Genomic DNA, 14,128 nt, shown 5'->3' with positions numbered 1-14,128 from the left:
GCGCGAGGCCCAGTGCCCGCCCCCGCCGAAGCCCCGCCCACCAACGGGCCCCGCCCAGCCGCGCTGAGACCCCGCCCCCCCGAGGCCCCGCCCCGCCGCGGATGCTGCCATAGAAACCCAGAAAGCGACATGGCTGCCGCCGGCCTCGGAGGAAGGCTTTTGACACTGCCGGCGGCAGCCCTACCCAAGTCACCGTCACTTTCGCTACAGGCAGCAGCTCCCATCCGAGGGAAGCCTAAGAAATATCTGGTCTATCCGCATCCACCGAAGAGCTCCCGCCTGTCCCCGTCGGTTCTGCGCTGGCTCCAGGGCCTGGATCTCACCTTCTTTCCTAGGAACGTCAACAGGTGCAGGAGCAAGCCGCCTAGACGGGGCCTGAGCACCCCGGGGACCCGCCGACCACTCGGCTGCCCCGCCTGCCCCGCCGCGGCATTGGGCGCAGACGGCCTACTCCCCTGGTTTAGGTTTCAGACCCCGACCCCCACCCGCTCAGCGCTCGGCGCGCGCGCGCACACACACACCCCTTCTTTTAGGGAGCGGGCCTGGAAAATACATGACGAAGCACTCACTTATGCATTTACCCATTCAATCATCACATTTTCGATTTAAGCTAATATAGAATGCCTTGGTGACTACAAAAAAATACTGATAGTCAAGGCTCTTTCTTTAGAGACACTGGACATTAACAATCGTGGGGATCAGTTTATCCTCTGGATGGCATCTAGTTTTTCCAATCAGGGACTGGAAAAAAGTTGCTGCTGAACTGCAGCCACCCTGAACGTAACGGGCGGTTAATATCTGCTCTGGGAATGCGAACTAATTTCCATAAATATGAAGGCGATGACTTTTTTGCAAAGACTCTGGTTTACTAATTTCAATATTCCTTAATAGAGACATGCCTGAAATTTTCAATGTGCATCGGAATCACCTAGGGATCTTGTTAAAATGAAGATTCAATACAAATTAATAGTTTGGGTTCATAAAAAGAACACGAAAGCCTTTAGTGTGTATCTAATCTTATTAAAATTCTATTCCATAGCAGGTCTTCCTTAGAGCAATGATCCAACAAAACTAATTTTATAAGTTATTTGCTGTCAGTGTGGAATATTAAATTGGTGTTAATTGATTATAAAACAAACTGTAAAAGTAACATTTTATTTCATTTCTTTAATATTATGGCTCAGGGATTTTTCAAATGGCTTCCTGATTGCAGAGATATTCACTATATATTACCCCAGGGACCTTAAATTGTCATCCTTTGAAAATGGAACTTCTTTGAAAGTCAAGTTGGATAACTGGGCACAGTTGGAGAAGGTAAATTAGCAGTCATCGACTTTAAGAAGTTTGTGTTTTAAATGGTGTACTCCTGATGTCGTGGATATCTACACACACGTGCGTGTGGCTGTGCCATGAAGCTGGCAGCTTGTTTCCGTGTATTAAAATGAAGGTTATTAAAGTTTGTCAGGAGTCACTTATGAAACTCATTTCAAATTGGAGTAGGATAGAATGGTTGCTTTTCTTGCTGAACGCTATTTAATAGTTAACACGTTAAAATTAAAAACTATTAGTTGAGAGACAAAAAAAAGGGGGTTAAGGTGAATACAAAGTAATTGAAGATTTTTACATAACTTCTTATAATGAAAATACCTTCTTTCTACTATTAAAGTTCCTGGCAAGAAAAAGACTTAAATTACCTAAAGAGCTAATCCATGGAACAATTCATTGCAAAGCTGGAGTACCTGAAATACTAATACAAGAGGTTTATACTTTGCTAACGCATCGAGAGTAAGTCATTTGGAATCTTCTAGCGATACAACTTAAAATGAAAATTTGGTAACATAAATCTCATTACTAAAATATGGCTTGTCAACAATATTTTTTTCGTTCCAGAATTAAAAGTATCCAGGGTGACCTCGTGAATTTCACAGACTACAGTTACCAGATGCGTCTGCCCCTGGTTCCTAGCTCCACAGCTTCCAAGTCGATTAAAGATAACATTAGGTCATCAGAGATAAAAAGCAATCCCAACACGCTCAGCAATGAACTTAAAGTAGAGTTCCTCTTCCTTTTACAAATGTTGCAAAGAAAATTAAGGAGAAAATTGAATCCAAGTAAGTTTTCCTTGGAAATAGTCAACTGAATTCTTCCCAACGTAGTGAGGCTATGCTTGAGTACAGATGAAAGAAAAGTTGACCACTGTCTGTCCCAACTCTGCTTTTTCTATCCCTGGTTTAAAGGGAAAGCATCTCTTATGCTTAGCAGTGGAATGATTTATCATCACTGGAGTGGTTTACGGCATATTTTTTTAAATGAAAGCATAGGTTAACTTAGTATATTAACACTTCTCTTTTTAGAAAAGAGTGACTATGTTCACATAAAATTCTGTGGGAAGTAAGTTCAAATATCAAGCTACTAAGGAAGATGAGAATATTTCAGACTTCATCAGGATGTAAGTACTATAGGAAAAGCCTGGATTACCATGATTTGCTCTAGATGATTTCCAGACCATGGTCATGGTTGTCCTGTAGTAGCCTCGGTATGTAGACTGGGTACGTAAGGTAAGGCAGATGGAGGCAACCCACGGCAATCTTCCAGAGAGATCACTGAAATAAGTCTCAAAGCATCCAAAGCGTTTGCCATCAGAGTTCCAACAGATGACAAACAAAATAAGTGAACTTTCTTTCATTGTTGTTGCTTTACTAACACTTAACTTAGGACACCATTGGTCTCAGAATTCTATAGTCCTTGATTCCAGACATTTAGTGACTTCATCATGACCGTGGCACTAAAACCATTCAAGAAAGAGGCAGCTGTAGGTCAGTAGGATTTCTCCCTCATTTGAACCCCCATTTTCTGAAGAAAAGAGCCATTTTCTCTCTCTCTAGAAGGAAAGGAGAGCAGTAACTGTAACTTGCCCTCACAATGTGAGTTGGATATTTTGGTTTTCATCCTGTTGCTCTGTTCATCTTCCACTGCCTATCATTTTTTGTTTCTCTTCCTTATTTGCTCTTACTCATGAATTTGTGAGTAGAAAAGAACTGAGGTCATTGATCCTGTTGTGGAATTATATAGTCAAATTCTTTTGTAGGTTTTTAAACACTGTAATTCTGCTGTGATTCATTCATGCATATAATGTAGATGTACAACTTTAAAAAGACAATGAATAAATATTTGTGTATCACTACATAATCTACGATGTGGAACATTACCCATAGCTTTATATTCTCCTGGTGTCCTGCTCTTACCGCCTTCTTCATACTTGCCTCTGAGAGTAACCATTGTCCTGCAGCCTTTGTCATTGCCTTGGTTTAAAAAAGTTTATGCGCACGACTTACGTTCTTAACTTCATTCATATGTATTTCTTAATTGAGAAGATTTTATCAAACTCCGTACTAGGTAGAATGTCTCCCATGTTGTTCATGCCCCAATCCCTGGAACCTGTGAATACGTTGTATTACATGGCAAAAGAGGCTTTGCAGAAGTCACAGACCTCGAAATAGGGAGTTTATGCTGGATTATTCAGGCGGATCCAGTCTAATCACATGAGCCCTTAAAAGCTGAGATAGTTCTCCAAGTGGAGTCAGAGGAGTGCAGCAGAAGCAGGAACGATTTGAAGTGTGGGAGGGCCTCAACCTGCCACTGCCACAGAGGCCACCTGGAGGGCACAAGAAGGTGAGGGCATGGCCTCAAACAGCTCTCAGGGACAGCCAGCAACAACACAGATTTTGGACCTAGAATTGCAAGGAGCCAAATTCTGCCAAAAACATGAATGAGCATGGGAGAGGATTCATCCCCAGAGCTTCCAGAAGGAATGTGGCCCTGCTAACATCTCAATTTCAGCCTGGTGAGCCTCTAAAAAGAAGCCCATAGACTTCTGTACTGTGAGAGTAAAGATGGCTATTGTTCATAAGCCACCAACTTTATGGCAATTTGTTATGGCAGAAATGAAAAACAAACTTCATAATTAATACTGTTGGCATCATGAGGTTATAAAAATATTCTCCTATCCTTACCTTGACTAAGGTTTAGCCTTTCCATTTTTTAAAACTTTAATTCCAGTTAACACAATGTTCTATTAGTTTCAGGTGTACGATTTAGTGATTGCTTCCATACAACGCCCAGTGCTCATCCCAAGTGCATCCTTAATCCCCATCACCCATTTCCCCATCCTCCACCCACCTCCCTTCCGGTGACCATCTGTTTGTAGTGAGGAGTCTCTTAGTTGTTTTGTCTTTTCTTCCCCTTTGCTCATTTTTTTTTTTTAAATTCCACATATGAGTGAAATCATATAGTATTTATTCGCCTTTCTCTGGGTGACTTATTTTGCTTAGCATTGTACTATCGAGCTCCATCCATGTTGCAAACGGTAGGATTTCGTTCTTTCTTATGGCTGAATGATAACTCATTGTATGTATGTATATATACATATATACATATACATATATATGTATATATACACGTTATGTTTATATACATATAAACATACACACCATATCGTCTTTGTCCATTCATCCATAGATGGATTCTTTGGCTGCTTCCATCATTTGGCTATTGTAAATCATGCTGCTATAAACATCGGGGTGATGTATCCCTTTGAATTAGTATTTTTGTAGCCCTTGGGTAAATATCTAGTAGTGCAATTACTGGATTGTAGGGCAGTTCTACTTTTCACCTTTTGAGGAACCTCCATATCATTTTCCAGAGTGACTGCACCAGTTTGCATTTCCACCAACGGTGCAAAAGGGTTCCTTTTTCTCCACATCCTCACCACCACTTGCTGTTTCTTGTGTTTTTTATTTTAGCCATTCTGACTAAAGGTGTGAGGTGGTATCTCATTGTAGTTTTGATTTGCATTTCCCGGGTGACGAGTGGTATTGAGCATCTTTTCATGTGTCCGTTGGCCATCTGGATGTCTTCTTTGAAGAAACATCTGTTCATGTCTCTGCTCATTTTTTAATTGGATTGTTTTTTGGGTGTTGAGTTGTAGCAGTTCTTTATATATTTTGAATACTAACCCTTTACTGGATATGTCATTTGCAAATATCCTCTCTCATTCAGCAGGCTGCCTTTTAGTTTTGTGGACTGTTTCCTTTGCTGTGCAGAAGCTTTTAATTTTGATGTAGTCCAGAGTTTTTGTTTTTATTTCCCTTGCCTCAGGAGATATACCTAGAAAAATGTTGCTATGTTAGCCTTTCACTTAAAATAATTTTTCAACTTTACTGAGGTATAAGTGACAAATAGAAATTATATATATTTAAGGTGTAACACTTGGTGTTTCGATATACATATACATTGTTCAATGATCACTGCAATCAAACATATCCATGTTCAGAGTGCCTGGGTGGCTCAATCAGTTGAGCGTTTGACTTTGGCTCAGGCCGTGATCTCACGGTTCCTGAGTTCAAGCTCTGAATTGGGCTTGCTGCTGTCAGCGCAGAGCCCGCTTTGGATCCTCTGTCCCCTCTCTCTGCCCCTCCCCTGCTCAGGCTCTCTCGCTCTCAAAAATAAACATTAAAATAAAATATCCATCTCCTCACAAGGTTGCCATTTTCTTTCTTCCCTTTTCTTTTTTCCTTGCTTGCTTGCTCTGTGTAGTGAGTACACTTAAGGTCTACCCTCTTAGCAAATTTCAGGTACACAATACACTATTAGATGCAGTCCATGCCATACATTAGACCTGCAGAACTTACCCATCCTGCATAACTGAGACTTTGCACCTCTGATCTGCATCTCCTCACGTGCCCCGCCACCCCATCCCTAGAAATTACCATTTCACTCTCTGCTTCAAACAGCCTGTTTTACATTCCCCATAGAAGTGGAAATGCAGTATTTGTTTTTCCATGTCTGGCTTATTTCTCTTAGCATAACGTCCTCTAGTTTTATCTGTGTTGTTGCAAATGATAAATTTTCCTTTTCATTTATTATTTATTCATTTTGAGAAAGAGACTGTGCCAGTGGGCAGGGGCAGAGAGAGGGGGAGAGAGAGAATCCCAAACAGGCTCCTCACTAACCATGAACCATGAGATCACAACCTGAGCCCAAACCAAGAGTTGGAAGCTTAACAGACTGAGCCATCCAGGCACCCCCCTAAATTTCCTTCTTTTTAAAGGCGGATTAATATTCCATTTTGAGTGTGTGCATGTGTGTATGTATACATGTATGACTGTACATATACAGTCATCCATTTTTGGACATTTAGGTTGTTTCTGTATCTTTGGCTAATGTGAATATTGCTGCAGTGAACATGGGGATGCAGATATTTCTCTGAGATACTGATTCTGTTTCCTTGGGACATATACCTAGAAGTGGGATTGCTGAATCATACGGTAGTTAATTTGGGAGAGAATCTCCATATTGCTTCCATGATGGCTGTACCAATTTACATTCCAGCAACAGTGTAGAAGGGTTCTCTTTTCTCTCACATCCTCATGAACACTTTTTATCTTTTGTCTTTCTTGATAACAGCCATTTTGACAGATGTATGATGATATATTATTGTGGTTTTGGTTGCATGTCCCTGATTATTGGTCATCATTAGTGATGTCGGGCACCTTTCATACACCTGTTTGCCATTTGTATTTATTTTGAGAAACATCTACTTAGGTCCTTTGCCCCATTTTTAATTGGGTTATTTGCTTTGTTCAGTATTGAGTTGTATGAATTCCTTATACGTTTTGGATATTACTTCCTTATAAAGTATTGAACACTGATGAAGGAAAGAAGACACAGATAAATGGAAAGACATCCCATGTTCATGGATTAGAAGAATTAATATTGTTAAAATGTCCATACTACCAAATTGATCCATAGAGTCAACGCAAGCTCGCAAAACTGAATGGCAGTCTTTACAGAAATAGAAAAAACAATCCTGACTTCACATGGAATCACAAAAGAACCTGAAAACCCAAAGCAATTCTCTGAAAGAACAAAGCTGGAAGCATCACACTTCCTGATTTCAAACTGCATTAAAACAGTAAGGTACTGGCATAAAAAACAGACATGTAAACCAATGAGACAGAACAGTGAGCCCAGAAATAAATCCATGCATTTAGTCACCTGATCTTGAATAAGGATGCCAAGAACACACAATAGGGAAAGGACAATCTATCTCCTCAATAATCATGCTGAGAAAATTGGATATCCACTTGAAGAATCTCACACCCCAAATCAAACCCAAATGGATTAAAAAACTTAAACATGAGACCTGAGACCATATAACTGCCAGAAGAAAACACAGGGAAAAAGCTTCTCGGTATTGGTAATGAATTTTTGGAAATGACATCCAAAACACAGGCAACAGAAGCAAAAATAAATACATGGGGTTGTATCAAACTAAAGTGCTTCCTGCATAGCAAAGGAAACAAGAGTGAAAAGGGAACTATAAAATGGGGGAAAAATGTTTGCAAAGCATGTATCTGATAAGGAGTTAGTCTCTTTTAAGATCTTAATTTGAAAAAAAAAAAAGATCTTAATTTGTCTGCAACTGAAATGGAGAACCAATGGTCTCAGAACCATTTTTTGAATAGTCTGTTCTTTCCCCACTGATTTGTAGTATCCTTATTTCTCAAACTTTCCAAGTTTCTGTGTATATCTGGGCCTGTTTCCTATATATCTATATCTATATAGATAGATAGCTGATTTTGTCTAAATGTGCGCAACTTTATCACCCGTACGATCTTAGTTACTATGGCTTTATAGCAAGTGTTGGCACTTGGTAAACAAGTCCTGCCATTTTTCCCTCTATGAAGTATCCTATTGCATGGACCTATTTATTTCATTCACCGTGACTTTTACTGTTAGGAATTCAGTAGTACTGCCTACTGCTATATTTGCATTCACATCTATCATGGTATTTTGTGCTCTTTATTTATTCTTTTTCCGTTTCTTGTTATTGTTTCACCTATCTTTTCTTCTTTTGGATTGATTGGATTGAATTTTTTGTAAAGACTGTCTCCCCCCACCCCCCAAACTGACTTGGAAAATTTTAAATTTCTACTCTTTGTAGTGCCATTCTAGAAATTTTACCATGCAGACTTATCCTCGTCTAAAATTAATGTCTTTACTCTTTCTCCAACTATAAGGACCCTAAAACACTGACGGCTCCTTGTCAGCCCCTTACCGCACTTCAGCATTTTAGTTTTGTCAAGTTACCTTATTTCTAACACCATAAATCAGATACGATTATTTTTCATACAGAATGTTTGCTTACAGTCTATCTCACCATCACTGTCACTCACTGGTTCTCACTGGGATTTCTAGAGCCAAACACAAGTATTCTATTTAATCTTCTAATTCAAAGTCCATCTTTGCACAAAGTTAACCTGTATCTCTCTTGTCCTCCCGTGAGCACACTTTCTCTTTAGCCATGGATCACCTCAACCCTTCAGATTCTGCAACAGTATTCTGTTATCACCCATCTTGATCTTTGAGGCTGCTGATTTGAAGCTCAAAGTCATGAACTGTGATAATTATAGTTCTGAGGATGCTGCTGACCAGAGCTGTATTTAGCATGAACAGGGTCTGGCTGATAAGTAGAAATAACCTTAGACTCTTCTTCAAGCTGCAGAGGAGCAGTAAGTGATCTTTAGAAGCACAGGGAAGTTGATATCCAAGTGTGATAGATAGAATTATAGAATTAGTTAATGAGAAATAGGGGAAACGAAGAAATAATTTTAAGTCACTATTTTTAAAGCATAAATAGGTTTGCAAAACAGATACTGCATGTTGTTCATATGAAATATAAACAATATTTAAGAAATCATTTAACCTGTGATGACAGAAGTCAATACAGTATTTTCTTTTTAGGATACTGTGTAGGAGAGACAAGCAGGGGATTTGGGGGTTACTTACTAGTAATGTATGATCTCTTGACCTGGGTGATGGCTACCCCAAGTGTATTCATTCCAAAAATTCATCAAGCTGTAAACACATAATTTGTTTACTTTTCTGTATACATATTATTACTGAATAAAAACTTATCAAAAAAACTAAGAACATAGTCTTTAAAATAACAGGTTTTTTTTGAAATAACTTTTTTAAAGCCACTATCTTGTGCATCAAAGATGTGAAAAATGTGGGGAGAAGGTTAATAATCTTCATATTCACACCACTCTTAAGAATATGATAAAACAGATGTCTAAAGAATTTGCCTAATTTTTAAATTACAGTGTCTTATTCTGGCCCTGGCCGTAGTGATTTTCTAACAGTTTTTGTGTTCCTATTTCATAGAATGGTTTGAGGTCAAACCAACAGTGGGAGAACTTACTCTTGACCACCTTCCGACCCATGGCTCTGGGTGCAAACATAACCCCATGATTTCAAGGGAAAGAGTTGCTCCTGTTTTACGTGAGTTTTGTTACTGTGGTTTTATTCTTAACTTTTTACCTGGGAACTGAACCTTTTGCTGCTACTTGGTTCCTTAGAATTTTTTTAAACAGTGAAAATGCTGGTCTAGGCATTCAGTCTAAAACTGTGTATTAGGCTGGTGTCGGCATGCTCTGGGTAGGTAGAGGGGCCACACAGTCTGCTGAGTACCGGTCACATTGGGGAGGTTTCCAAGCCAGATTCCCCCCACCCCACCCCAACTAAAGGACCCACTTCAGCTCTGATTTATCTTTAAAGAGGTGGGTCTGAAACAGGTGAAGGCCAGTGCAGAGCTCAAAGCTCAATTCTCTACCAGCAGGTAAGGAATCAGCCCTAAGGCAGATACTGATACTTGCATACTTGTATTACAACAAGCCCCTAGTTTAAATCCTGGGAGTTCAGAAAGTGTTCACAGCATAGCAATCTAGAGCCCATAAGCCAAAATCAGTCTCCCACCCTGTTTTTGTAGAGCCTGCAAGTTAAGAATGGCTTTCACATTTTTAAATGGTTCAAACAGTGCATCAGAAGAAAAATGGTATTTTCTGATGCACGAACATTGTATGAAGTTCAAATTTCTATGTTCATAAAGTTGTACTGGAACACAGCCAGGACCATTCCGCATGCCATGTCTATGGGCTGCTTTTACGCGACAAAAGCAGGGCCGAGTCGCTGCCCACAAAGTAGGTTTAGATTTAGTGAATAAAAACAGATATAACCAATAAAACCAATAATTACGGGGACATGTTGAGGACATACTTTCATTGAAAATTATTCATTGCTCATCTGAAATTCAAACTTAACTGAGTGTCCATATTTTGTTTTTACTGTCAGGGCTCTGATGGAAAATATTAGGGGACCTGTCCTACAAGGCAGGATTCCTAAAATGTTAAGGGTTTCATGGGGGGTGGGGGACACAGGCCTTTGTTTATATAGGGTCTGGAAAAGCAAAGTTAACAGATTCCTCCTTTTAACCTTGTGACTTCTCAGAGCCTTTAATATGCTAATACTCATTGTAAACAGTGAAGAGGAGAGGTACCCAGGGAAGTGTTTTCCAAACTCTATTTGAGCACACATCACTCTTAATTTGGCTTTGTTTTGCTAATGGCCTGGTAGAACTACCATTTCTAAGAGCACACTTTGTAATATCTAGACATTAGAACAGTCCATTAAAAGGTCTAACTCATATGCTTGAGGCATGGTACTCAGCATGACTCAACTCGACAGAAGTGAATAATAACGTTTCTATGGGAAAAAAAAATAAGTATCCATAGTTTCACCTTCAGATTCTGGGAACACATCCTCTCCTTCAACCTGCCTCAACCTTCTTCCAACAGGGATGCCTGCAGGGCAGGGAGAGCTCCAGCAGGTAGAAGCTGTGACTCCAGGGCAGAGGCTGGGGGGCGGGGGTGCTCTGCTGGTTCCCTTGCTTGCCTCTTTCCCCTTATGACTACTTGGACCTGCCTGGGGGTGGGAAAGCACAGGACCATTTGCTTCGGGACCTGCAATGAGAAGGCGGGAAGAGGAATGAGATGTTGCAAGGCCTCCTTCCTGCATAAGAAACCGATGCAAAGTGTCCATATATATGTGTGTGTGTGTACACACACACACACACACACACACGATGGCTACTGATACTTGAATAGCTGAAGAACATTCCTTTATCTTTCCAGAAACATTTCAAGGTCACAAATGAGTTTTGAGAAAAATAATGCTCTCATTTCGGATCACAACTCCAAGGACAGCGGAGTCCTGCTTTCACGACTGTAATGATGTAGTAACTGCTGCACGTGACTTCTCCCCCATTTTATTCTCTCCATGCTCTTCTACGAGTCCCCCTCACTTCAGTGGGCTTTCTCCATCCTTTCCAAAGTGGGTGATGGGCTAAGCGAGACATCACCAGGACAGATCAGGATGGGAAGAAACATGCTTTTCTCTCTCTACTTCTCTCAATCCTATTCCAGAAACTTGGGTCCTCTTAGTCTGGGCACAATGGAAATTAATGAATGGTGTGCAGCTGACTTTGGTAATTACATGGATGAGAGCTGTTTTGCTAGATTTTATTTTTTCCAAATTAATTCAAGGGATTCCATCTCAGTTGTTTCTACTGACAGAGTGTGTAGGTCAGGTCAGCTAACATAATGGGCGCGAGTGGAAGGAGGGGAGCAGAGCGAGGCCACAGGTAACACGGGATCCTATCTTACCATCTAAGATTGCGCGGCATGTGACGGCACCAAATCCACAGGCTGTTCACCTCGAAAGCTTCTAATTCTCAAATAGGGTGGCAAAAATTAATTGTAAGATAGGTTGCCTTTGTTTTTTTCGTTAATACTGAAGTCCCTGCATATGTTTACCTAAACCTAGCATCCAGTGAACTCGTGGGCCAAGGGAGAATACGTTTCTTAGCTGCCACTGGTCCCTCACATGAGAACTGAGCGACCTGGAAGGTCAGCCAGTTTGGACGCTTCATTGCAATCAGAGTTCCAGAAACTAAACTGCGAATTATGAGTATTTGCCAAATCTCAGCACTGTTAGAATCGAGGCCTCAGCTGCTTTCTGAAACAACATCTAAAAATAGTTGAGTCATATTCAGTATCAGATACACCGAACTAAGCCCCGGGTATTTTAGGCACTGCTAATGGCTTTTGGAAGTGGGGGGCATTCCGATTTTTTATTTACGGCCACTACACTGCGTGCTTTAAATATTCTACTTACCAGGCATGTAGATGAACCTGTGTTCAGACTGTTGCTGATCCTTGTGCAAGTTCCGTATGTTAGAAACACTGATCATCGCGCAAATGTTTAATAACCACAAACTGATTTTAATGTTGTTTATTTAAATATGCCAGGAAATACAGGTACTGTTGGCAATCCACTTAGAAGAATTCATGTCAAACAAGCCGGAAAATATTCTTTTGAATCTGCTATGAACCCGATCACAAACACGAAAAAGTAACCTTGAAAAGCACGTGTCCAATGGCTTTGAAGATGTAATGCAGCATCTCCTGCCATCCTAGAGGGTCTAATCACCTGGTTGTGGGTATATAAGTAAATTAAAGCGATGTCTTATCCATAATTGGGCTCAAAAAGTGTTGTTGTTTTTTTTTCAATTCAACAACCACGTATTAAAACACCTGTGCCGGGTACTGTTGAAAATGCAAAATCAACAGAGAAGGAGCAAACATTATTTTAAAAGGTACAGTTAAACATAATTCACCATGACAGGTAAAAGTTTTCTCTCATCAATTCTGTAGCAATGGTGGATCTGCTTTGTTATGTTTTCCTCATCAGAAATGAAAAGAGCTACCACTTTGCCTGATATATATTTACACATCACATGCACTCACAAACAATGCATCCCGAACGGTGATTATCACACGTTGGCCCGGAAAGAATACTGCCCACTCCCATAAATAGCTAGACTTAAAACATTTTTAAAAAACAGGCATCGTTCTTCTTGTTGATAGGGAGCTGTGGGAGAGGAAAAATTGTGCCTCACTTGGAATTTGGTTCAGGTGTTTAGCAAACCATTTAGCTCAACTGAAAAATTTCTACTGGTTGCTGCCACTCCCCAGAATTTTAGTGGAGGGAAACCAGAGTTGGCCGATATCTTGAAAGATGGATTATCTTTCATGCATTCTTATAATTTTACATTCACATTTGGAAAATTTTCTTCAACTGTAATTAGTCATGTTGTTACGCTCTCTCATTAACAGTCTCATCCGACTTCCAAGATGAGCATTACTAATGCTGGATCCTGAGACACACACGCCAATCTCCAGCTAAACTCTGTTCGTTGTTTTGCATTGCTGAAGGCTTGGCTTTATTAGAATTTCTATCTCCAAAGACTTCTGTGTTTAATTTCACATTTTGGGCAGGTAATATTTAGTGAAAGAAATTAAAGAGGGCCCACATGAAATAGGATGGCTTCTTGGGAGTGAGTGTACAATCTAGTTTTATCTGAGGTAAAGGGTATATAGTTTAAATGCATACCTTAAGCAGCTACACATTACCCATCTGTTACCTTGCATTCTTTTAAAAACAATTTTTTTTACGTTCATTTATTTTTGAGAGAGACAGAGAGAGAGTGCGAGCAGGAGAAGGGCAGAGAGAGGGGGAGACAGAATCCGAAGCAGGCTCCAGGTTCTGAGCTGTTAATACAGAGCCCGACGCGGGGCTTGAAGCCACAGACTGTGAGATCATGACCCGAGCCGAAGTCGGACACTCAACCGACTGAGCCACCCAGGCACCCCTGTTACCTTGCACTCTACTGGCACAAATCTAAAGTAGAAAATTATGAGACTAATTTTTAACCCATAAAATATAGTTCCTTAGGAAGGGGCTGTAGAAGCAAGTCTTTGGAACCTCAGCTGGGGAAAAGATCCAGAGAAAAGGATTTAAATTTGGGTAGAGAGTCATACAAAGTGTTTCTTTATTCTTCTCCTGACTGTATGTTCAATCTCCTGAAAAAGCTGATCACTCACCACTGCCTATGGTAAGTTCTCATGACTCCCGTGGGGCCTCTGGAGAGCAGTGGAAAATACGAAATACACTGTATGCTTCATAGTGAGCAAATAAATGGAGGTAGCAGGTATGGTCAAAGTAGGTAACTTCAAGAGCTTCAGGAAGATGAGTTGTATTAAGAGAGGCCAACACTACAGGTGTATCTTTTTTTTTTTTTTTTAAATTTTTTTTTTTCAACGCTTTTTATTTTAGTTTTGGGACAGAGAGAGACAGAGCATGAACGGGGGAGGGGCAGAGAGAGAGG

General features: G+C 40.3%; 1 protein-coding gene across 1 annotated transcript; it reads left to right on the top strand.

Moving 5' to 3' along the window:
• The first annotated feature begins 88 nt into the window (after positions 1 to 88).
• On the top strand, positions 89 to 12,436 carry SPATA4 (spermatogenesis associated 4). The gene is made up of 6 exons (XM_042982893.1): positions 89 to 347; positions 1,185 to 1,314; positions 1,667 to 1,785; positions 1,891 to 2,111; positions 9,229 to 9,345; positions 12,210 to 12,436. The coding sequence occupies exons 1-6, from the start codon at positions 130 to 132 to the stop codon at positions 12,314 to 12,316; spliced, it is 912 nt and encodes a 303-aa protein (XP_042838827.1). The 5' UTR covers positions 89 to 129; the 3' UTR covers positions 12,317 to 12,436.
• Positions 12,437 to 14,128: the final 1,692 nt, after the last annotated feature.

This window comes from Panthera tigris, chromosome B1 (assembly GCF_018350195.1).
Source record: "Panthera tigris isolate Pti1 chromosome B1, P.tigris_Pti1_mat1.1, whole genome shotgun sequence".
NCBI lineage: Eukaryota > Metazoa > Chordata > Mammalia > Carnivora > Felidae > Panthera > Panthera tigris.
This window is presented reverse-complemented; position numbering and strand designations above follow the sequence as displayed.

Excerpts from the sequence above, each read along its gene's own strand:
- SPATA4 (XM_042982893.1), top strand. The coding sequence starts at position 130 with ATGGCTGCCGCCGGCCTCGGAGGAAGGCTTTTGACACTGCCGGCGGCA. Across the intron at positions 348-1,184 it reads TTTCCTAGGAACGTCAACAG|GGATTTTTCAAATGGCTTCC; the intron begins GTGCAGGAGCAA and ends ATTATGGCTCAG. Across the intron at positions 1,315-1,666 it reads ACTGGGCACAGTTGGAGAAG|TTCCTGGCAAGAAAAAGACT; the intron begins GTAAATTAGCAG and ends CTACTATTAAAG.